At 30.4% G+C, this 23,472-nt stretch overlaps 1 protein-coding gene across 1 annotated transcript; it reads right to left on the reverse strand.

Annotated features, from left to right (window-relative positions):
* Nucleotides 1-10,313: 10,313 nt before the first annotated feature.
* On the reverse strand, nt 10,314-16,969 carry LOC127242475 (uncharacterized). Its single transcript, XM_051262034.1, has 8 exons — nt 16,865-16,969; nt 16,632-16,704; nt 15,207-15,259; nt 14,864-14,956; nt 10,991-11,140; nt 10,688-10,906; nt 10,490-10,592; nt 10,314-10,400 (listed from the first exon to the last, which is right to left on the reverse strand). Exons 3-7 carry the CDS (start codon nt 15,246-15,248, stop codon nt 10,491-10,493), a joined length of 606 nt encoding a protein of 201 aa, XP_051117991.1. The 5' UTR covers nt 15,249-15,259; nt 16,632-16,704; nt 16,865-16,969; the 3' UTR covers nt 10,314-10,400; nt 10,490.
* Nucleotides 16,970-23,472: the final 6,503 nt, after the last annotated feature.

Genomic DNA, 23,472 nt, shown 5'->3' on the forward strand with positions numbered 1-23,472 from the left:
TATTAGCTACGAAGGAGTTTTTGTGTGAACCATATGTTTAAATTTAAAGTTATCATGAATGACCACATATTCTCCCTTTTATAAAAAAAACTACAAGCATTGAAGAAGAACATTAATAGTTCCACCAATTATAAAATTTGACTATAAAAAATTAGTCATGTTAGTATTAAATCGTTATCAGAAATGGGGTATGTGCAATTAGTTCATACGTACTAAATCGTTATCAGAAATGGGGTAGGTGCAATTAGTTCATACGTATTAAATCATTATCGTACGTATTAAATCATTATCGGCAATGGGTAGGTGCAATTAATATATATGTATTTTTTGATGCATTAATAAAAATAATAAAAAAAGATAGGTGGGATAAATTCTAATATTTAGTAACAAAACAAAAGTAGATAATAAATTAAATAAATAATAGTTATAATAAAGGTTGAAGTTGAAGTTTTAAAAAAGAATTAACAAAAATATGAACGTTCAATGAAAAAAAGTAAAAGAGTTAGAAAAAGAAAAAGAAATATATTATATCACATGATCTCATATAGATTTTAATACATTTCTTTAGTTTTTAATAAGAAAAGCCAATTATAAAATGTGACTCTAAAAAATTTGTCATGTTAGTATTAAATCGATATCGGAAATGAAGTAGGTGCAATTAGTTCATATGTATTAAATTGTTGTTGGAAATAGGGTAGGCGCAATTAGTTCATACGTATTTAATCGTTATCGAAAATGAGTAGGTGCAATTAATATATATGTATTTATTGATGCATTAATAAAAGAATCTGATAGGTGAGATAAAATCTAATATTTAGTAACAAAGGTAGATAAAAACAATTTTAAAAATTGTTATAATAAATGTTAAAGTTGAAGTTTTCTTAAAGGATAATTAACAAATATGAACGAATGAGAAAGTAGAAAAAAGAACAAAACAAACATGAAATATATTATAACACAAGATCTCATATAGATTTTAATACATTTCTTTAGTTTTTAGAATGGAAAAGCTAATTATAAAATGTGACTCTAAATAATTAGTCATGTTAGTATTAAGTTGTTGTCAAAAATGGGGTACACTATCCGAAAGAGAAAGAGGTGTTTGGCACAGAAGAAAACCGCGCCAAAACCGTTCCATTTATGCTTAAATGGCGCAACCAAAATATGAAATACATAGCGATAGTTAGAAATCACATATGTTTACATGTTTACATTATATGCGATATTTGGTTGATTTTGATCGATTCTACCCAATTTGAGTATATATTGTTTGTTTATGCATTGCAAGAGAAAAATAATAAAATTGGTAGAATTTGAGGTAAAAGAGAACAAAAATGCCGAATGACTTGAAGAATTAATTGAAAGGTCCAAAAGCCCAATTGTCACAAAATTAGGGCAAAAATAAAAGAAAGAACAAGGGGGTGGCGACACTTCTAGTTCGCAAAGTGGTTAAGCTAGTAAATTCTTTGAGGCTTAAGGGAACAGTTAATGGGCATACCTTGTCGAATAAGTAAGGAAGAGTTGTTTATTAGGCGTGTGTTAGTAACTATAACTAAGTTATTTAGAAACCAATGAAATTAAATATTTATCGATGATCCAATCCACTATCCAAGTTGTCAATTTTATTCCTAGACCGGAAGCTTATTTTTAATGAATTTATATTTTAGCCGTGGATTTTTAGTTTGTTATTTTATTTTAGTTTTTTAACTTCCAAATCCCCTTTTGTTATATCTATATATTAAATAACAAGAAATAAAATCTTTTTGATTCTATCAGGAGATGACCCTACTACAGTGTTATTTTATTATTAAAGTATGTTTATTTTATTTAAATTTTGCTGTCTATCACATGGCGCCACTATTTGCACCATAAATAAAAGAAGATCACATAAGGTGATGCAGTTTTTATTATTATTATTTTAAAAATTATAGACGCCAAAAGTTGGGCCAAACATAATTAATAATATATAAATTATATTTTGTCATGGACAGAAGCGCCACTATAAAATAAATAAATAAATAAAATATTTGAGTGCCAAACTTTTGGCGCTATAAGTAAAATAAAAATAAATAATAAATATATTGGTGCTGACAGTGGCACCAATGAATAATATATATATATATATATTTTTTTTTTTCTTAACCCAAATGGCCAATGAAAATTTTATAAATTAGAGCAAATCAGAAATTTAAATTTTGAAGCTAGCTAATTAATCACAAAAGCTAAGAAGAAACCAACCAAATCAAATGAGGTCAAATATAATTACAAATAGATCAATAGAAGGTATGCCAACAAATAAATATAGAATTCGAAAAAAGCATTTGCCCAATGCATAAAAGGACCATACATAATCATGAAGAACTCAAACGTCACTGCTTGGCAGATCAAACAAAACTTCATTACAAGTAATGGAAAGTGGAAAGAGTATAGCTAAAAAGCAACTGGGTGTCGAGCAACTCAAGGTTTCGAATGGTGGATTAAAAATTCAATTGTGGGTTAAATGTAATTATTTGGACTATCAGTAGATTAAGTCTATATTAAGTGATCTATAAATTTATCGGGCTTAATGTATTTAGTAAGTGCGAGCCTCCAATGTGCAAAAACCCGGTAAATTATTAATTGGGTGATGAAGTCAATTAATAATAAGGAATATAAATAGGATTGTAATCGCAGGTCTAGACGCAATATCCATTACGTTCCATATCTTATCGTGGGAGTAACGGCAGAAACCCTAGCGGTTTTCTCAGGAGGTGTTGCGCCATAGACTTGAAGAACACAAAACCCTTCATTATTTGCAGATCTGAATCCGACTATGCCAAGGAATAATGTTATATCTAATTCGCTTTATTTTTATTTCAATTATGACAACACGGTAGATCCTGGCTTTAGGGTTAAATTCTTGACAAGTTTCAACAATTGGTATCAGAGCCTGTCCGTGTTGAATTATGAGATGGTCTATAAGAACCGATTATGTTTAATGGAAATCAATTTCCTATAATTATATGTTAGAATTTGCTAATTGAAAGCAATTTGCCCATCTGTATGTATGTTTGATTATGTGTTAAATGCATTAGTTGCATGTGTTTAATTTACATTAATTTTATTTATTTATCCACTTATTTTTGGATTTATAAATAATTTTTGGGAATCAGATCAAATTAAATTTACCTGGAATTTTTTTTTGTGGCCAATTTATAACAACCGATATGATATACATTGCGAACTGCTATTTGTTTGCAATTGATACATACACGTATGTTTGTTCATTTACATCTGGGTGTGTGTTTGTTTATATATTTAATCTTGACGGATTGAAATGATATCGAGATGTTTGCATCAGATTTATTTGACTGTAATACAGAAATCACTGTTGTCTTGAGAACACGATTTTGGCTTCTTATTCTTTCAAAAGAAATTGCTTGGGTTATGAGTTCAAGTATTTTATTATGTTTGAATTGCTTGACGCAATGATTCAGTGGAAAAGGTATAACCAATGCACTGTAATGAAATATATCTGTGTGGCGTTTGATTGGTTATTCCATTTATTTTTTTTAATCAGTTTTAATGGATAAACATGTTACGTGAGCCGTGCCGATTGTGGAGATATTTGTATTTCCTTCATTGAATTTAGGATATATATACATATGCAAAGGGTTCAATGATATATTGGTTATTTAATTATTGAATTAATGGATCGTTCCGAAACTATTAATGATTTAATTGGAATTATATATGGGATAATTGTATCTGTGTAGTTTTTATATTTATTCATTCAGTTATTCATATGTACAACACGTCAATGGGTCGAGATTGGCGTTTATTTGAAATACATGCATTCAATTTGATGATTGCATAATTTATTAATTAATATGTGTATAATACTGTATCTGCAATTAGATTTAATAACGTGCAGAATTTGTTTATTTATTCATTATTATTGAATTATTTTTATGAAATTCAGATTATTTGCACTAGTCCAGATCATATTTATTTAATTTATTGTTGATTTTATAAAATCAGATTAATTATGATCCATTTGAGGATTAAATTAAATTTGGAATACAATAGCATATATTTTCGACAGTATTTATTTGTGCAAATTCGACTATAAATATTCATTATATTAAATTTATAGTCTCTTTGGGTGGCATATTTTTGCCTATGTAATTCCGCTGCATATAGTACTTTCTTGGACTATTTGATTATTTTAATAAGTCCATAAATTAATTGTTGTTGTTATAGTTTTAATATGTATTGGACATACATATATAATTTATTTAAGGTGAATTGAATTAGCAATAAGTAACATAATATATTCTATGAATTAGTTGAAACAGATATGTTGCCAAAGCAGCCTTTGCTGTGTAAATCAGTTTATTTTGTGTATTAGAAAGTTGTGTGTGATAGATAAGGCTGCATATTGACCCAAAGGCAACTCAACCATTAAGTAGTACATGCATATTTAGTGACATTGAATGTGGTGATGATAATTTAGTTATTTGTGTGTGAACAATAGATCTGTCCAAAGATAGGGTGTTGTTTGACACACTATTGTATTGTCAACATTCGATTGTCAAAACAAGTTTATCACTAGTGAGTCAGTAATTTGTCCAACGACATTTGCTGATGTTGCTCGATAACTTGTGATAAGATTGCTAATTTCTTTCATAAATTCACATACGAAACATTCAGTAGCTTATAGACACGTGCATTCAGTTGCTAATAAGCATTCTTTATTTTCTATGGAATAAGACCCGTATATATTGAACATGATTCTGACTATAATTTAGTTTAAGAAAATTATATATTCATTAACAATGCATGCTGCGTTTTGACGGTGAAGATCAACTATTTGACGTTGCCAAAGTAACCTATCTTATATAAGATTTTTTCTTGATAATGTAAGTGTTTATGTATATTTTAATTCATGTGATTATTCTTCGGTCAAAGGCAGTCGGTAATTGACAGAATGAAATATAGATCTGCGATACTATGTATGGGACGTTTATATGGATTTAACTTATGTGAATAGTAAATCAGTCCAAAGATTGGTTGTTGTTTGACATTACTTATTGTCCGTATATGATTATTGCAACAAGATGACTGATAGCAATCAATGTTATTGATCCAAAGATTGATCATTGATGTTGCACTTAGTGTCTTGGGATGAGAATGCATTATTATTGAGCTTCATTATGATTCATTTGGTTGCATGAATCATGACTTCGCATTAATAATAGACCAACTCACTCATACGGCGAAAAACACTGCTCAGGAAAGACAATTGTTTGAGAAGTGGGATAGGTCCAACGCCTAAGTCTAATCATCATTAAGAAAAACACTCCATAAATATTTAGGAGTTCTATATATGATGATATGGATTCCTTTTCGCAATTAAGAAACGATTTACCAAAAGCGATAAAGCGGAAAATGAGTATTCTTCTCAAGAATCTCATTACCATGAAGTACAATGACAAGGGAAACATAAGGGAGTACATCCTGAACATATCTAATATTGCTACTAAATTGAGGGCACTAAGTTAGACATTTCAGAGGACATGTTTGTCCTATTAGTCTTGCTCTTGAAATTAATTTAATTTCAGTTCATAGACACATCTGGAGGTGGATTTTGATGTAACAACTCACATCAGTGTGTTTATGCAAGATTATTTTATTGTCGAAATCAATTGGTGTTGAAAGATACATCTATATGGGTGACGACAAGAAGGTTAAAGCTGAAGTCATTGATAATTTTAGATTATTATTGAGTACTCGTTGCTATTTGAATTTGGATGAGACATTTTTTATGGTACCATATTTAGTCAAAATTTAATTTCGATCTCTATTTTGAACAAATTCAATTATTATTGTTCATTCGGATATAGAGTTTTGTCTCTTCCAAAATTCAAAATTCAAAATTCGTTAGAACTAGTACCTTATTTGATAACAATAATCATCAGTTGCTTAATTGTATGACTATATTATGAATTAGTCATTGAACATATTCATATAACTTCCACGATTACGGATCCGCTTAATTAGTAAAGAGCTTCCACATAAGTTCTATAGTGAGCATATTGCTCGTTTGAAAAGTGGAACCATATTTTGATACTTCGGTTTAGTGGGAGCTAATTAGTAATGTTCAAATACACTAAGGTTACTTTATTTTGTACTGCAGTATTCAGTATGCATTGTTCAGTTTTCATTTTTAATTTAGTGTTCAGTTGTTCTAAATTAAAGTTAAGGTGGATAAGTTGAAAATAGGCATGTTAAGATCACATTACATGAAGTTTCCATGTTGCGCATTCGCACTTGATCGAATCTTAGGTTATATTAGTGTTGTGACCACTGATCGGTCCCATTGCGATAAATGCAGTGACGGCCGCTTTGATCCGCATTGATGTGATTTATAGATGAGATTGGTAATATACATTAAAGGATTTGATAGCAAATTTTTTCATGAGCTCTTAAGGTTATTCAGATAATATTTACCCAAGTGGGAGATTGTTGTATTAAAAATCCAATTGTGGGTTAAATGTAACTATTTGAGCTATCAGTCATATTAAGCCTATATTAAGTGATCTATAAATTTATTGGGCTTAAATATATTTAGTAAGTGCAGGCCTCCAATATGCAGAAACCTGGTAAATTATTAATTGGGTGATGAGGTCAATTAATAAGAAGGGATATAAATAGGGTTGTGATCGCAGGTCTAGACGCAATATCCATTACGTTCCATATCTCATCGTAGGAGTAACGGCAGAAACCCTAGTGGTTTTCTCAGGAGGGGTTGCGCCATAGGCTTGAAGAACACAAAACCCTTCATTATTTGCATATCTGAATCCGACTATGCCGAGGAATAAAGTTAGATCTAATTCGCTTTATTTTTATCTCAATTATGACAACACGGTAGATCCTGGATTTTAGGGTTAAATTCCTGACAAGTTCCAACAATAAAAAGCATACTGCAAATAGCATATATTGATGGTGCATATGTACATTTAAGGAATTTCTTGGTTTCGTCGTTAAATGCAGCATGTCAGCACAATTGAAAAAGGATATCTGTGCTGTCATAGATAATTGGCGGCTATATATATAATCATTGATGTAATTAAATGATTTTATGCATAATTTCTGTATTAGAATCGATTTATTGCTCGACTAAAACACACATTCTAACTTCATAGGCTATAGAATTGAAATAGAATACTCAATTCTTTCTTTTATTATTCGTAGAATCCTTAAGCCTGTATATTATACACCAATTAAGAATAAGTGACTTCCAGTATTTGTAATGATGGACACAGCATATATATAACAAACAAAATAATCCTAACCCACTCAAGTTGTTACAAAGAACTCTCAAATGAATTTAGCTTCACACAGCATGACCCCATCATATAAATAGTTGCAAAAGTGAATATAAATAAGTGTTAAAAGAGTGTCCGTCAATGGTATCTAATAAGTTCTGTCTACTATTGGATTTGACAAATAGCTCGTAATGCTGCGTCTCTTCCGAGACCATCTCAGCCAATTCTTTTTTTTCCAAAGGCCATAGTAAATAATAAGAATAAGTAAGACAATGATTTTGAAACTTGTTCGTGCCATCTAGAATGATAGATAAATTAACCCCCCTCTAATTTTCTTTTTTTGGGGGGTCATTTGGGTCTGGGTGTGTTCTAGAAAAGTAGAGACATGAAATTACACATATAGAAAATGGGAGACTCAGAAGTATACCATGGTGATATTGTCATAAAACGTTTTGCAGATGAATGTCTATAATAAAAATACGGAACAAAAAAGTAGACCTCATTGTAAAGATCTTTTTATTACAATATATGTCCGTAATAAAAAAAAAATACACTACAAAAGTGGACCTCATTTAAAAAACCTTTTGTTACAAAACTAGTCTGTAACAAAGTATGTGGTACTTACCGTGAACTTCTTTTGTTTGAAAAATGTTCGTAACAAAAATACGGTATAAAAGTCATATTTGTATCAAATACAGTTTTTATTGCCACAAAAAAAATACACTTGACTTTTTATTTGTTACGGATCCAGCTGCGTGGCAAGTAACTAAATGAATTATTTTATTATAAATAATCCAAAATCCTCAAGAAATCTTACAAAATGATGTCAATCCGACAATGTTACTAGACATACCAAAAGTAGAAACATAACGGTAAAGAATACTTTAAAACATTCACAACTATGACCGTGCCCTAGGCTATTATAACAACTAACTAATATATAACCGCCAAATTAAAAATATAATACATAAAAATATCAATCCAACTCCGACAAAGTAGAATCTTTAAAATCAGCTAAGAACGACTACTTCGGGCGTTCAAACTTGTTAATTGCAAAAATCACAAAGGCAAGAAGTGAAGGGAGATGAACCAACTTTAATGAAAACCAAGATATAAAAGAATTTATTACTAAAAGTGAAGTTATTTAGTTTCCAAACGAATAAAACTCATAAAAAAATAAGTACGATTCTTTTATGTCAAAGGAATTTCAATTATTGAAATTATTTAATTTCAAACTAAATTAAGCATAATAGAATTTGATTAACACGATAAATAATATATTTCTCTATAAATAAATAAGTACAAAAAGATAAATTTGACCCACAATAATAAAATTTAGATGCCACAGACCTAAATTAAGTTACATGAAGTATAATAATAATAATTATTTAAAGATAATTATGAGTAATTTTGGCAAACTAATTTAGACCCATATAATTTATGTAAAAATAAATTGTAGGTTAAAATATGCACAGGTCACTAGAGCTATATGTAAGTTTTTGCCAATAAAGGTCGATAAATTAACTTATTAAATCTCAACTAAGCTAACTAAAAATTAAAGTCGTCTCACTAACTAATTACACATAGAATTTACAATGACGGAGTCATGGAGATATGAAGAATGAAACAAATAAGAAGAAAAAGTAAACAAAGAAGAAAGAAAATGAAGAAGAAGAGGAAGAGGAAGAGGAAGAGGAAGAAAAAAAACAAAGGAGGAGGAGGAAGAAAAGATGGAAATGGAAACGAAGAAGAAAAAAAGGAGGATGAGGAAGAGGGAGAAGAAAAAGTAGGAAGAAGAAGGAGGTTAGCGGTGGCGTTATGGTTTGATTTTTGAATTATGTTTGATTTTATTTTTATTTTTACTTAAATTATTATACACTAATAAAAAAAATAATACTAATTAGAAGAAATCGAAGAAATTATAATTATTTCTATCAACTAAATAATAATTAGAAAATAAAATTATAGAACATAATAAATAAATTATTTTCAGTTATCAAATTAAATTTTGTAGTTAAATGACAAAATTAAAATAGGTGTATATAACTTTTTTTTTTTTTTATTTATACTAATAATATTAAACGTTTTGTTACCGATTGAATTTGGAAAAGAAATATATAGAATGACATCTCGTTTATAATTGTTACAGATAAATTTTAACGAAATAAATAATTTTTTTAATTTTAAAATAATTCTATATGGATTATATATATATATATGTATATTCATTGAAAATTTTAACATTGAATTATTTGTTACGGTTTGAATTGTGTAATAATTATATCTAGGGTTACGTTCCGTCCAAAATGTAATTATTACAGATAAATTACTGAAATAACTTCTTTTTAATTTTAAAATAATTCTATATAGATTAATATATACATATAGAAAATTTAAATATTAACCTATTTTTCTAGCTTGAATTACGTAACAAATATATATATATATATATGACCACAATCTCATCTAAAATGCAGTTGTTACGTACAGATAAATTATTGGAACAAACACAAACAAAGGTAGACCAGCCATTAACGTTTTTTTCCCGACAAATTTCGTAATAAAAGCTTCTTTTTGTGATGGACTTATTTTCACGGACAACATCCAAAAGTCAATTTTTTGGTAGTGAACTAAAAAGTAAAAATGCAGAAACTATAGACTACAAAGATACATGTACAAGGAGGAGACAACTTGAACAAAAATATAAAATAAAATAAAAGGAAAACTTGATTTATTTTACAATTTATTATGGGAATTAACTTGCCTTATGCCATTCTTGTGTGTTAAACTATATTATATAATAGAGAAAACTATTTCTAAATTTTACTATCACACTTTAAATATACATCAAAACAATCCAAACAAACACAAATTTCATTTAATTAATTTACATTGCAACAATAATAATATAAACTAACAGGGAGGTTGATAAAAATAATATTACCATAACATAAAGAATTTGCTTTAAATAAGTAATACCCAACTTTGCGTTCTCTTAAATCTTTCATAACAATTAGCATTATTGTAAGAATATATATATATATATATAAAACGAACTTCAAAATAAGCAACCTTCAGAAATTCTATGACCTGAAAATCAAAGCAAAATAAGTGTTACATCGTAAAATCAAGCAAGTGAATGATAAGCCAAAATCTTTAAAGACTTCTTAATGGTTTACCTTACTCCATCCTCAAATCTTCGATAAACACGTTGCATAGTATAAATGTCGCGACTTCATTTATTGATCGAAACTTTTTTCCCATAATAGTATGTATGTAATACTACAAATATTTTCGCAAAGTCAACTATAAGGCTAAATATGATGTAGATTATAATGCATTCAATTTAATGTAAAAAAGTTAAATATATTAGCTACCTTGTCTCTACGTTCGGATTCGTTAAACTTGCGCTGCTCTACTACCCAATTCCCCAATCGTTTATTTAGGGGAATCTTGCTCCTTGGTTGAAGATTGATATTGTTACAAATTTGAACTGTAGGCCTTGTTGTAATAGGTTCATTCATGGAGAGAACCCTTGTATTTACTTTATTTGAATGAACTGTTGATTGAAATCTCCTAGTTTTTTCGCCTTCAACCTATTGTACAATTAGAATAATAACAACAACAACAATAGTATTTTAAACTTGTAATTATTATATTATATGTTGTAAAATACGTACCTCATGCATTTCCAATATATAACAATTTAAAGCATCACTTCGTTGGAGAAGTCTAAAAACTATTCTCCAGCTCTTTTCAATTGTGGTTTTTGATAAACCATGTGCACTACTTCCTTGTATGTTTTCCTCGGGAGATAAATCATGTAGCTCCTATGATATAAATTTCTTTGTTAGTACTTATAAATTTTTATTCAAGAGAAAAATATATAACAATTATAATTAATAAATTGCATGAAGTAAGCAATTGAAGTTGACAAATTTTACAATATTTTTTATTACCTTCCAACAAGCTACATAAAATATTTTAAGTTAGACATAAATTTTGTTTGATAAACTGTTATTAAAGTCAAAATTTTTAGCAAATATTTAACTAATGATTTAAAAAATAATTATAGAGTATATTATAATGTATATGGTGAAAAAAGAAGTGTCATATATTTTTAACTTATTTAGATAACTACATGTTTGAACTAAGCATTATTTACAGAAAGTACATAATTTTCATGTATGCATTTTTAAATATACATGAAACAATTATGACATACTTGAAAGATGTAGTGCATAATAAACAGTATAGAGCTCTGAAAGTTTTATTAGAGAGAATATTAGGCTTGATTTATTGAAAATTTTCTTTGTTATCTTGAACTTATATGTATTTTTATTGCCCGAAGAATCTATGAATCTATAAGATGTGTTTTGTTTGAAATCCAAGATGGAAAATTAATTGTGGATTGTAAAATTGTTTTTAACATTGGCGATCTATGGGAAGTTGGGGCAATATGCTAATGTAGATTCTATATTATCAAATTGTATAGATAAAATATACAAACACTGTAAACATAAAATCTGCCTGAACTTCCCTTAGGCAAAGTACTCTTCTAAATTCTCAAATGCCCCAACAATGAAAAATCGAACCTCCTTCCAAGAATTGTCATAGATTATGAATTCATCAATTCCCTTTGAACTATTTATGTGTCAGACCATGTGTAAAATTTTTTTGTTTCATTCAAGAAAAATCCATTTTCATCACTCTTCATCATATTACGGAGATAAGTTGGTAGCCTCTTTAAAGCTTGGTCCAAAATGATCATTCTATCTATCAGTGTCAATTTTACCAAGATTTCAAAGGATCTTTTCTATTCGGTGTAATTCTAATTTATATGGTGTTTGTGATAAAGATCTTTATTTTCATGTGGATTACATATAATGAATATAGTGCTATCTTTAATAACGAATGTCACACTAGACTAAGAGAGATTTGGAAGACTTTGTGAATTCACTGAAGTAGGGAAGAAATCTTGTAAGAGAAACATAGATGACACTATTAGTTTCTACAAGTGATTTAAGAGTACATCCTAGGAAGTTATATAGATACTGATGAGAAACTATTGACAAAAAAATAACAATATTTTCACATTGGCGTTTATCATCATATCTGAGCCATTTCAGGACCAAAACATTGGCTGAGCAATGCCGAGGAGCGTCGAGGAGGAAGTAATACAGAGGAGCACCGAGGATAGAGCAATGCAAAGGAGAATGCTGAGGAGCACCGAGGAGGGAGTAATGCCGAGGAGAATGCAGAGTAGCGCCGAGGAGGGGCCTACGGTGCACAAACACGGAGAGGCTAGCGAAGATCCTTTGAGACATTCCGGAACCTTCTAGAATATTCTGGAACCTCCTAGAATATTCTAGAACATTCTAGAAGTACTGAGATCACCCTTTGACCGAGTTGGTGTTTATCCATTAGACTTAGTCTATCCATATTTTCTTAATTAGCTTTCTTTATCGGTATCTTGTATAGATAGAGTTTATCCGAGTGTGGATTTTCTTTGACCTGTGTTAGGTCCGGTGCATTAGAGTGTCTATATATAGGGGCGGACTCCTCAGTTGTACTTCACTTCAGTTTCTAAAGAGCTAATAAACATTCTACTTTGTCGGGTACATCTTGGTGGGAAAAAGTCCAATAATGCTTGGTTTCCAGCCCACAACACCAAAGCATTTGGTGGGAACAAACAAAGGCCCGAGCCCGCCAGTATTCTACTTTGCCAAGTGTTGGCAAGATCGTGCAGAAGTGGCCCGACTTTACTTTGAGAAGTTTCAAAAAAGAATGAAGAAGTGGACCAACAAGAATAGGGTGTTTTGAGAATTTAGATAAGGGGACCTGGTGCTCGTAAAGCTATACCAACTTGGACGTGTGCAAGGGGTGCACAAGGGCTTGATGCGGAGGTACGAAGGCCCATTCCCGGTGCGGAAGAGGGTTGGCGAGGTGGCATACAAGGTCGAGCTTCCAAAGGCCCTATCCCAGCTCCACCCTGTGTTCCACGTCAGTTTATTGAAGCCATATCGCGAGGATGTCCAAGATCCGAGCTGGAATGAGTCAACAAGGGCACCCCCAGGAATACGGACGGTGTATGACAAAGTGGCCGAGGAGATTGTTGTAGATAGGGTAGTCCAACACAAGAATAGACCACCGTCGACGGAGTACCTGGTCAGATGGCGTGGACTACCCGAGTCCGAGATGAGTTGGGAGACGGAGAAAGACTTATGGCAGTTTGAGGAGCTTGCTGAGATTTTGAGGCATTAAGGACAATGCCTAGTTCGAATGGGGAGGATGCCCCAAATCGAAGCATTGGCCGAACAATAACAAGAAGCGCCGATGAGGGATTAATGCAGAGGAGCGCCGATTAGGGAGCAACGCAAAGGAGAATGCCAAGGAGAAACGATGAGGGAGTAATGTCGAGGAGAATGCAGAGGAGAGCCGAGGAGAAAGTAATGCAGAGGAGTGCCGAGGAGGGAGCAACTCCAAAGCACGCTAGAAAGTAAGAACACTGCAAGATGCACCTGGAAAAGTAAGAACACTACCGAGGAGGGCCTGCGGCGTGCAAACACAAAGAGGCTAAAGGATATCCTTCAAGATGTTCTGGAACCTTTTGGAATGTACCGGAACCTTCCGAAATATTCCGGAACCTCCTGAAATATTCCTGAACATTCTACAAGTACTAAGATCGCCCTTTGACTGAGTTGGTGTCCATTAAACTTAGTTTATCCGTATTTCCTTATTTAGATTTCTTTATCCGTATCTTGTATAGATAGAGTCTATCCGAGTATGGATATGCTTTGGCCTGTGTTAGGTCCGGTCCATTAAAGTGTCTATATATAGGGGAGGACCCTCAATTGTACTTCACTTCAATTTCTAGAGAGCTAATAAACACTCTACTTTGCCCGCTGCATCTTGCAGTATTCTTACTTTCTAGCGTGCTTTAAAGTTGCGAACAAGGCTGTACTTAAGATTTCTCGATTGTGTCAAGGAATTGCTAGGGTGACGGGAAGGTATTCGAGGAAGAACCATCCGACCCGTTACACTAGGAAGTTATATAGATACTGATGAGAAACTATTGAGAAAAAAATAACAATATTTTCACGTTGGCGTTTATTATCATATCCAAGCCATTTCAGGGTTTACTCACTTTCTTTCTAAATTATAAATATCATCTGAATTTAATATGTTGTCGTAAACTACTGGACCCAAACATATTAGCTATGGTAAAATTTGTGTTAAATATCCTACAATAATTTATTCATTCATTCCACTAAAGTAACTATGAATTGTAAGTAAAAGTTAAAATAAAATTTTAAACAAATCCAAGTATTTAATTTTTATTAAATACTAAATTGTTTCATTAGCATACTTGATGGCACTTTTCTTGTTTTAGAATAACAATAGGATATTGGACACACATACATATTCCTTTCATCAGGTATGGTCAAATATCACTTGTAGGATAGGAACATACACATTTTAAGAGAAATGAAATGGAAAAGACAACAAAAGATATCATTGAATATTTAAGATAATTGTGATAAATTACATACCTGAGGTTCAACTACTTGTTCGGAGACCAGAGATGCAAATGGCCGCGGACAAGGGAGCGTAGAAGAATCTGCAGATGGAATATTGACTCCCGTCTTTTGCAACACATGAAATTTACAAGGTATCCATAATAAATTAAATTTTCTTAAACATAAAATGGAACGTTGGTAAATATTGATCAAATAACAAACCAACATAATCTATTTTTGAAGTTTTACTAAATGGAAAAAAAATGAAAAAATAACCAAAAAAAATAAGAAAACCATTATGAAAACATCAACATTCGGTGAGTTTAGCATGAATTTTAGAAAAAAACAATCATAGGGAGACATAAAAATGACAAACCCTAGACTCCATGGATGATGAAGGAGCTCCAGTTGATTCCATTGCTATGTGTTCTGCAATGACATAAATTATTGTATATTACATTTTCATTCATCAAACTGGCTAGTGAAATCAAATGAAGAATCATGAATAAGAAACCCCAAATGTGTGAAGAGGAAATAAAATATGAACCAAAAGAAATTGACTTCATATTTAGTACATTCATTTGACCGTTATTGGTTACTAAAGAGTTTTTATGTAAACCATATGTTTAAATTCAAAGCTATGATGAATGACAACATATTCCCCCTTTATAAAAAAACCTATAAGCATTGTAGAAGGAAAATAAAAATGCCACCAATTATAAAATGTGACTTCAAAAAATTAGTCATGTTAGTATTTAATCATTATCCAAAATGGAGTTCCGAAGAGTAGGTGCAATTAGTTCATACTAATTAAATCATTATTGGAAATGAGTAGGTGCAAGTAATATATATGTATACGATGCATTAATAAAAAGAAAAAAGAAAGATAGTTGGGATAAAATATACTCCCTTGGGACACAGTTTTTTAGGCAATGTAAATTAGTAAGTTATTAATAATAAGTTATGATATTAGTTTATTATTTTTTATATGAATAATATTATTGGTATCTTAAAATTTTTTAAGATTATATCTCGAAAAAATATATGCAATATGGATATCATTTTGTAGATAATAAAATTTTATATAATATTTATTTATCATTACCATAAATTAGTTTTATAAAAAATGAGAAGTTTTAAATATAGATAAAAAATTATGTTAATTGAGGACAGAGAAAGAAATAAAGGGGTTTTGAGTCGATTCTATGGGTAAAATGTTGAAAGTTTAATTAAATTGATTTATATTTTTTTTAAGTATGTTTAAGATTGATAAAATTATCAAAAATGGAAAGATATCATCTTTTGTGGGACGTACTAAAAAAGAAAAGAGGTCATTCGTGGCGGAACGGAGGGAGTAATATTTAGTAAGTAAACAAAGTTAGATAAGAAATTAAAAGAAATAGTTATAATAGATGTTGAATTAGAAATTAAATAAATAAAAAAAAACTGAACAAAAATATAAACACGGAATAAAAAAATGTAGAAAAAAGAAAAAATTGAAATATATTATAGCAAAGGATCTCATATACATTTCTTTGGTTTTTAAAATCAAAAGCCAATCAGCCAAACACACTTTAGGTCCTTTGTGCGTTTCGAATCAACTACAAAAGTTGTTCGACTCTATGGTCTTTCAATTGTCTCTAGAATAAAAATCCTTAATTCTTTTCAGAAGATCTGTAACTTCAAAATTCTTTGGTTTCTTAAATTTCTTTACTACCAAAAATAAAATTACATAAAAATATATAGTCAAATGTGTGACTTGATTATACGCAAAATGTATACTAATGAGATTTCCTCTTACCTGTGGCTAAAAGACAAAATTGATCTTTAAATCTCCTCACCTCCTTGCAAGCACCCAAACTTTGTAGGTTAATCTACTTGAAAAGAAAGCTAATCCGATTTACAAAGGGGGTACCTTAAAGCTAACCTACAAACACTTATTTTATAAATAAATACTCATAAAACATAAGGCAACACAAAAAAAAAAAAAAAAAAAAAAAAAAAAAAAAACAACAATTCTGAAAAATCATTCACCGGAAATAGCTACACAGTTGTCGGACACTCTCAGAAAAGTTCACCAGAATACGACCACAGGATAGCTGAAATTTCCTAACTAGCTATAGAGAAAAACGGCGCAATGATAACCCTAAATTTACACCACATATATTTATATATAAAAGTAATTGGTGGTCTAGATCAAATCCCTAGATTGTATGGTGGATATTAAAGGATGCGAGGTCATGCGGCTCTATGAGTCGGGCTACATCTTGGGCCATTTCTTGGGCCAAGCTAAATATGCCAGGGATATTCTTATTCGATCCAACTTAATGAATTTATGCCCATTTCATTTTGGCCATTAGGCAAGTCATTACAAGCGATGGCTCCCTTTATTGCGATATCACTCGTTGCAATTTTCCTTTTCGGCAAGTTTATATATTTTCTTTCTAACTTTCTTTTCATTCTAAATATATTTTTAGCCTTTATTTCCAGTTTTAATTCAATTAAAATTTTAAAGTTTTTTCCTTTTTCATTTACATTGGCGGATTTTCCGATAGTCTGTTTTTTCTCAGACACAAAATATTCACTAAGGGGCTTTCTGGAGTTCCCTAGAGATCCTTTTCTATTCTTTGACCCGTTTTATCAAACCGTTGTGAGATTAAGAAATCCAAAGTTTCGGATACAACAACATAAAAATATTTCTATAAATATTTAATTCATTTCAGACAAAACTATTTCAACAGAGTAATCAATCACTTGCCCACAAATTAAAATTGTTTTTCCAGTATCTATTGCAAAAATCATAATATACAACTAAAGAGTAAAAATGCTAAAATTGCAGACGAAAAAGATGCATGTGCAGAGAGAACATGTCTTGAAGAAGAAATAAAAAAGGGTTCCTTGGATGGTCCGATAGTATGGGGTAGCCACATGTGTTCAAACCCCTGCTCGCACTCGATTTGACAATTTATATTGTCGGAATTGACTTCCTCTCATGCTATTCTCTTCTGGTAAACTATAATGCATGTCATACTCAAATAAATAAAACAATCCAAACAAACACAAATTTCATTACATCAATTTAAATTGCAACGTTAATAATATGAACTAATAGAGGATATTGATAAAACAACATTAACATAGCATAAATAAAATTTTCAACGGTGGTGATTACTATACGGGAATGGAGAATCTCTTTTCAAATGTGATGAATTTATATCTCGTAATAAAAAAATATGGGTGTATTTTAGTAAAATTGCACAAAAGATCCTATATTTTATTTATGGCGTAAAACCCCTTGTGTTAATGTAAAGTTTGTTTTTTATTTAAATAAACTTGCATTAGAACCAAACATCAATAGATAAAACACAGATGTTTAATGCGGGTGGTATGTAATTTACCCTAAAAATACAATGTAACTAGCGGAATACCCGTGCTACGGACAGTCAAATCAACGAAAAAAATTATAATCATATTTTTTTATTTAATAGTAATTTCTTTATATATTATATATATTTTTAATCAATATAAAAAAATAAAATAATATCAATGAATTATACTATCTCCGTCTAATTATAAAGTAAATATTTAATTTTGTAGCATTTTACTTTTATTTCTGAATTGAATATAAGATTATAATATAATAGTATTATTAAATATAGATGAAATATTCTTTAAAAAAATTCCTACAGTGGATGTAAAAAAATATTGGGTTATTATTTTAGGGATAAAAAAATAATTAATAAAAATTTTGTCATAAAAAAACAGTGCTAAAAAATTATACAAAAATTCAAAAAAATATAATTAATAAAAATAAATATGAATCAAATTGATTGTTATCCATCTATTCAAAATAAAATTAAAATTAATAAAAATAATATATTGTAGGAATAAGATAAATATTTGTTACCAAATTGGATAACTCATCCATGAAAATTTATTAAATATATTATATATAGAAAAATATTCTTTAAAAAAATTCCTATGGTAAAAAAATATTGGGGTAGGGATTATTTTTTCTACAAAATTTATTGGATAATTCATTAATAAAAATTTATTAAAAACTCAAATTCATTTAAAAATTTACTTTTAAAAAAAATAGACTTCTGCTCCTGGTTTTCTGGTAGAAAAATGTTGTCTTCTACCGTAAAAAAATAATTAATAAAAATGAATATGAATCAAATAACAGGAAAATATAACAACTTGAGGAATAAGTAAAAGTTTTATGTTGCTTTTGCCATAAATAAATTTTTTTTTTAAAAAAAAACACCCTGTAAAATTTGGCTGAAGAAAAAAAAAAGAACAATACTGTAAAACTTGCCTGAAGAAAAAAGAAAAAAAAAAGTGTAAAACTTGCGTGAAGAAATTTTCTTCTCGTAATCTTCTCCAATAAAAGAGATAAAGTTTCAGATTTTCGTTCACTATAACAACTTTAGTGAAAAACTAATCAATTTAAAAATAAACTTCTAAACTGTATGTCTACTACCGTGTAAAAAATTGTAAAAACAAAAAAAACAAACTTATGGTGTGTTTGTTCGGGAGATTGAATTAGATTTCCATTATTTATCCCATTTTTTTCCCCCAAAAAATATCAAATCAAACACATTTTTTATTTTTTATATTATACTAAAAATAAATTTTATATTCAAAACATCACATCAACACCTATTTATATCACATCATACCACTATTCAAATTCAAAATTTTTACTATTCAAATCTCAACTTAAAATCCAAGTCCTCAAACAAACACACCCTAAAAGAAAGAAAAAAATCTCAAGAAATTTATAAAAAATGTGGTCCATGTTTTGAGCTCTTTTATATTAACATTAAAATAAGGTTAAACTAATAATCTGGGAATGAAGACAAACCATAAATCAAACAAACACACGTATTGAATTAGAATCAAACTTCCCTGTCCCTGATCGTGTTAATTAGCACACCCAAATTCACTTTGAATTTGTAACGAAATCACAATATATGAATGAAACGTCTCAGACCAATCAGCCGCCGACATCTTCGTTTTAATCAGCGAGCAACGGCGGCCCTTTCTTCTCAACTAACAGCTCCGGACAGCACTCTTGTTCGATGAAACCGACCGACACAGCTTCTAACAGATTCATTGACATCGCCTATATCTGAGACAGCAACGGCCGTTGTGTTCTTCCTAACAGATCCCGCAAACGTAGGTGCACATCAAATCAACTTCTCTGATGGATTCCAATCTTCTTCTTCGTTCTTTCTTCGGAAAAGGTACAGTTGGTTTTCAGCTCAGACCCAAGGTGTCGTAATAGCCTATGATTTGAGAAAGAATATAAAAATTACTATCTACAAAATAATGTTTATATTAGATATATTTTATTAAAACATATACTCTATCCAATCGAAAGTAAATGCTTTGTCAATTTTGTTTATTGAGACATACTCAGCCATCGCTCTCCTATGTGTGTCACGTTTGTCACTTTTGACAATAAGATTGCCTCGCATGAATGGGTGATATTGAAGTACCAACGCAGTCTTGAAATCAATTAGTTGTTTTAAAGGCCAGGCCGGATTACCATATAATTTGTTTTTAGGAGATATCTTTGGAATTGAATATGAAAATATTGCATAAATTTATCTTCCAAGTTCATGAGTTGACTGAAAAATTTAACATAAAAATCGAGTTGGAATGGCATTGAGTGATTCCCAAAGTTCCCATGAACCCTGTCAACTAGGCATCTCGCTAAGGATTGCCATAGAGTCCAATTCAAAATTGCTCTTAAATGGATCTATAACTTCAATCAAATGTGGCAAATCGACTCTCAAAGTCATCATTTTTCTTGGCATCTATTATCACCTAAAATTAATCATGGATTAGCATAACTCAACATAAAGTTATCGCCTGTGCAAGACTAACAGGCGCGATGAGCAATTGGAAACACCCGATCGAGCATAGTATGCCTAGATGAGACGCCCAAACAAAATGCGTAGGCACCCAGACATATGCAGATGGTGCCCAGACAAATGCAGATGGTGTCTGAACATATGCATATGGCGCCCAGACTAATGCAGAAATCGCCCTGACTAATGTAGAAATTGTCTGAACTGATACAAAAATTACCCGAACTACTGCAGAAGTTGCCTAGAGTATTGCACAAGTTGCCCAAATTAATGTAAACGTCGTCTCTACTGATGCGTAAGTTGCCCGGACTGATGCAGAAGCTGTCGGGATAGGTGTCCAGCCAGTGTCAGATGATTGCAGAAGATTGGGTGTATTTTTTAGGTGGTTTGGATGTAATAAAAAATATTTACGATGGTCTGGCGTATTTTTCAAATATATTTACAGGGCGCTGCCATATTTCTTTTAGATAGTCCTGGTACTGTTAGATTTATTGTCCAGAAGAGGGGCCGCGCTTATATTTTAGATAGTCTGATATTGTCATATTTACAGAAGGAGAGGTGCTATATTTTGGATAGCTGGGACATTTTCAAATTTATTTTTCACAAGATAGTAGGACGCTGCTAGATTTATTTTATAGATGTACAATAGTGAATGCGTATTTTAGAGAAGTAGAGGCGCCAAACCGTGATAAAATACTATATTTATTTTATTTTTATCCAAAGGCTGCATATATTTTCATATATAGCGCCCCAACCAAGGCCTAATTAGAATATTATATTTGTTTTATTCTATCAATCTATTTTAGGAAGTTAGTTTCTAAATTTAGAAACTTATAAAATAATTTAAATATGGTTCCAATATATAATTATATTTCTTTTATTTTCTGTAATTTATTAAGTTTTTGCATTCTTTTCTTCTTCCTTAAATTTTTGGTCACTACGACTAGGTACGAATCAAAGATTTAATCACTTTAAACTTTCTAGAAAGAAGTATTTGGTTATCACCTGATTGAAAAATTTCATCCCACAGTAAGAGCATCGTACAAATGTGGAAACAAATTGGAAGAATTTCTGTCACATTAGAATTACTGTTGAGTTACTTTGACAAAAAGCAATCTCATTTTGTGATGGATGTCAAGTCGATAATGTTGTTGGATGAATGGAGCCATATTTGGCACTAAGACATTGCTTGGAAAGATAGGGATTGCTCTAGAATATGTTCTCATTTGATTATGTGGATTATCTCCTAGTTGTCTATCATCTCTCGTCGGTTATTTGTCGTCTTCTTTGTCATCCTTATCTTCTTCTTGGTATTTATTTTTCTTTTCTGTGTTATTAACTTAAAATTAAATATATGTAATTCTCTTTCACTAGTCATTTTAAATAAAATTTAAAATTGTAAGAATGTGTAGAACTGAGCCTTAACTTTTTATTTTTATTAAAAGTAAAACTACTTCGAACCAATAATCTTATTTAGAGAAAAAGAAGTATTCAATTAAATAATTATTACGATTTCACTTACATGACCAATGCCATTGAAAATTTTCATCTCCAGAATTCAAATTATTACAATGTCACTTACATGGATAGAATGTTTTGAATCCAGTATTGACATATTTTTCCATTTTTCTATATATATGTATAAGATGACAGCTATTAATTTTCCGAAAGCATTTATATTTTGGGATCATTATTTTCTCATTTGCTCACGAGGTAATATTTCATTAGTTCATTGGGATGTTTAAGTTTAAATAGAATTTCTCTTTTCCGACGTAAATATCCTTAACACAAAATTAGTTGTATTTAGTTTGTTGTTACTTATATTCTAAGAATCATCTTTCCTGCACTCGTCCGGATTTTGAATTTAGTTTGCTCCTTGAAACAAGATCATCAAAATGTATATAGATATTGTTAAATGACCTTTTCTTGCTCGTGGAAGTCGAGTTCATTGTTATGAAGAACAAAATAATATGTTGATCAATAGAATTGCAGCGGTCGTAAGAACTACAGAGTGTCTGAATGGCTGGACCGGCAAGATTCCACCACGATAGAAACCAACGACAGGGAAGAGTTTGTTTTTGATAAATTTAGGTACGACCTCGAGAAGTCCAGTGCTCAAATTTTTAAGGTGCAATCTAGCTCTAATGTTGTGAATATAGTTAGCCTTGATTTCATCTCCAACCATGGGATAACAAACTTCACTTAAACATATGTTGTATATCATTTGCGAGTAAGAGTAGACCCAACTCAAGGTAGTCGAAAAGCAAGTTCTTTCTGCAGATGTCAGACTGTTTGGTTGGCTTCCCGGACCCGATTGGCACTATACTCCCAATTTTTTTTTTCAAAATATTACATCATATGGGACTCACTCAAAATACATTCAAAAATTTTCATTTCTATCTATTTCCTCAATAAACAAATATATTATATTCATTCCACTACAAGAAAATAGTATATTTGTAACGGAATTCCGTTACTAAAGTTCACGTAGCTAACGTAATTCCATCTCTAATTCCGTCTCTAATATCATTAGTAACGGAAAAAATGAATTTAGTAACGAAAAAACTTCGTTACAGATAATTTCTTGTAGTGTTCAAAGCTTCCTATTTATTTGCAAATTAATTTATGTTAATCATAAACAAAAATTTATATTTCTTTATTATTTGTATTATATAAAATTTTATTCTCTACAAAATAATATAATATGATATGGTATATATTTTATTAAAATATAATTATTAGAATAATTAAACAAATATTTTC

This window comes from Andrographis paniculata, unplaced genomic scaffold (genome assembly GCF_009805555.1).
Source record: "Andrographis paniculata isolate CXL003 unplaced genomic scaffold, ASM980555v1 Contig86END, whole genome shotgun sequence".
Lineage (NCBI taxonomy): Eukaryota > Viridiplantae > Streptophyta > Magnoliopsida > Lamiales > Acanthaceae > Andrographis > Andrographis paniculata.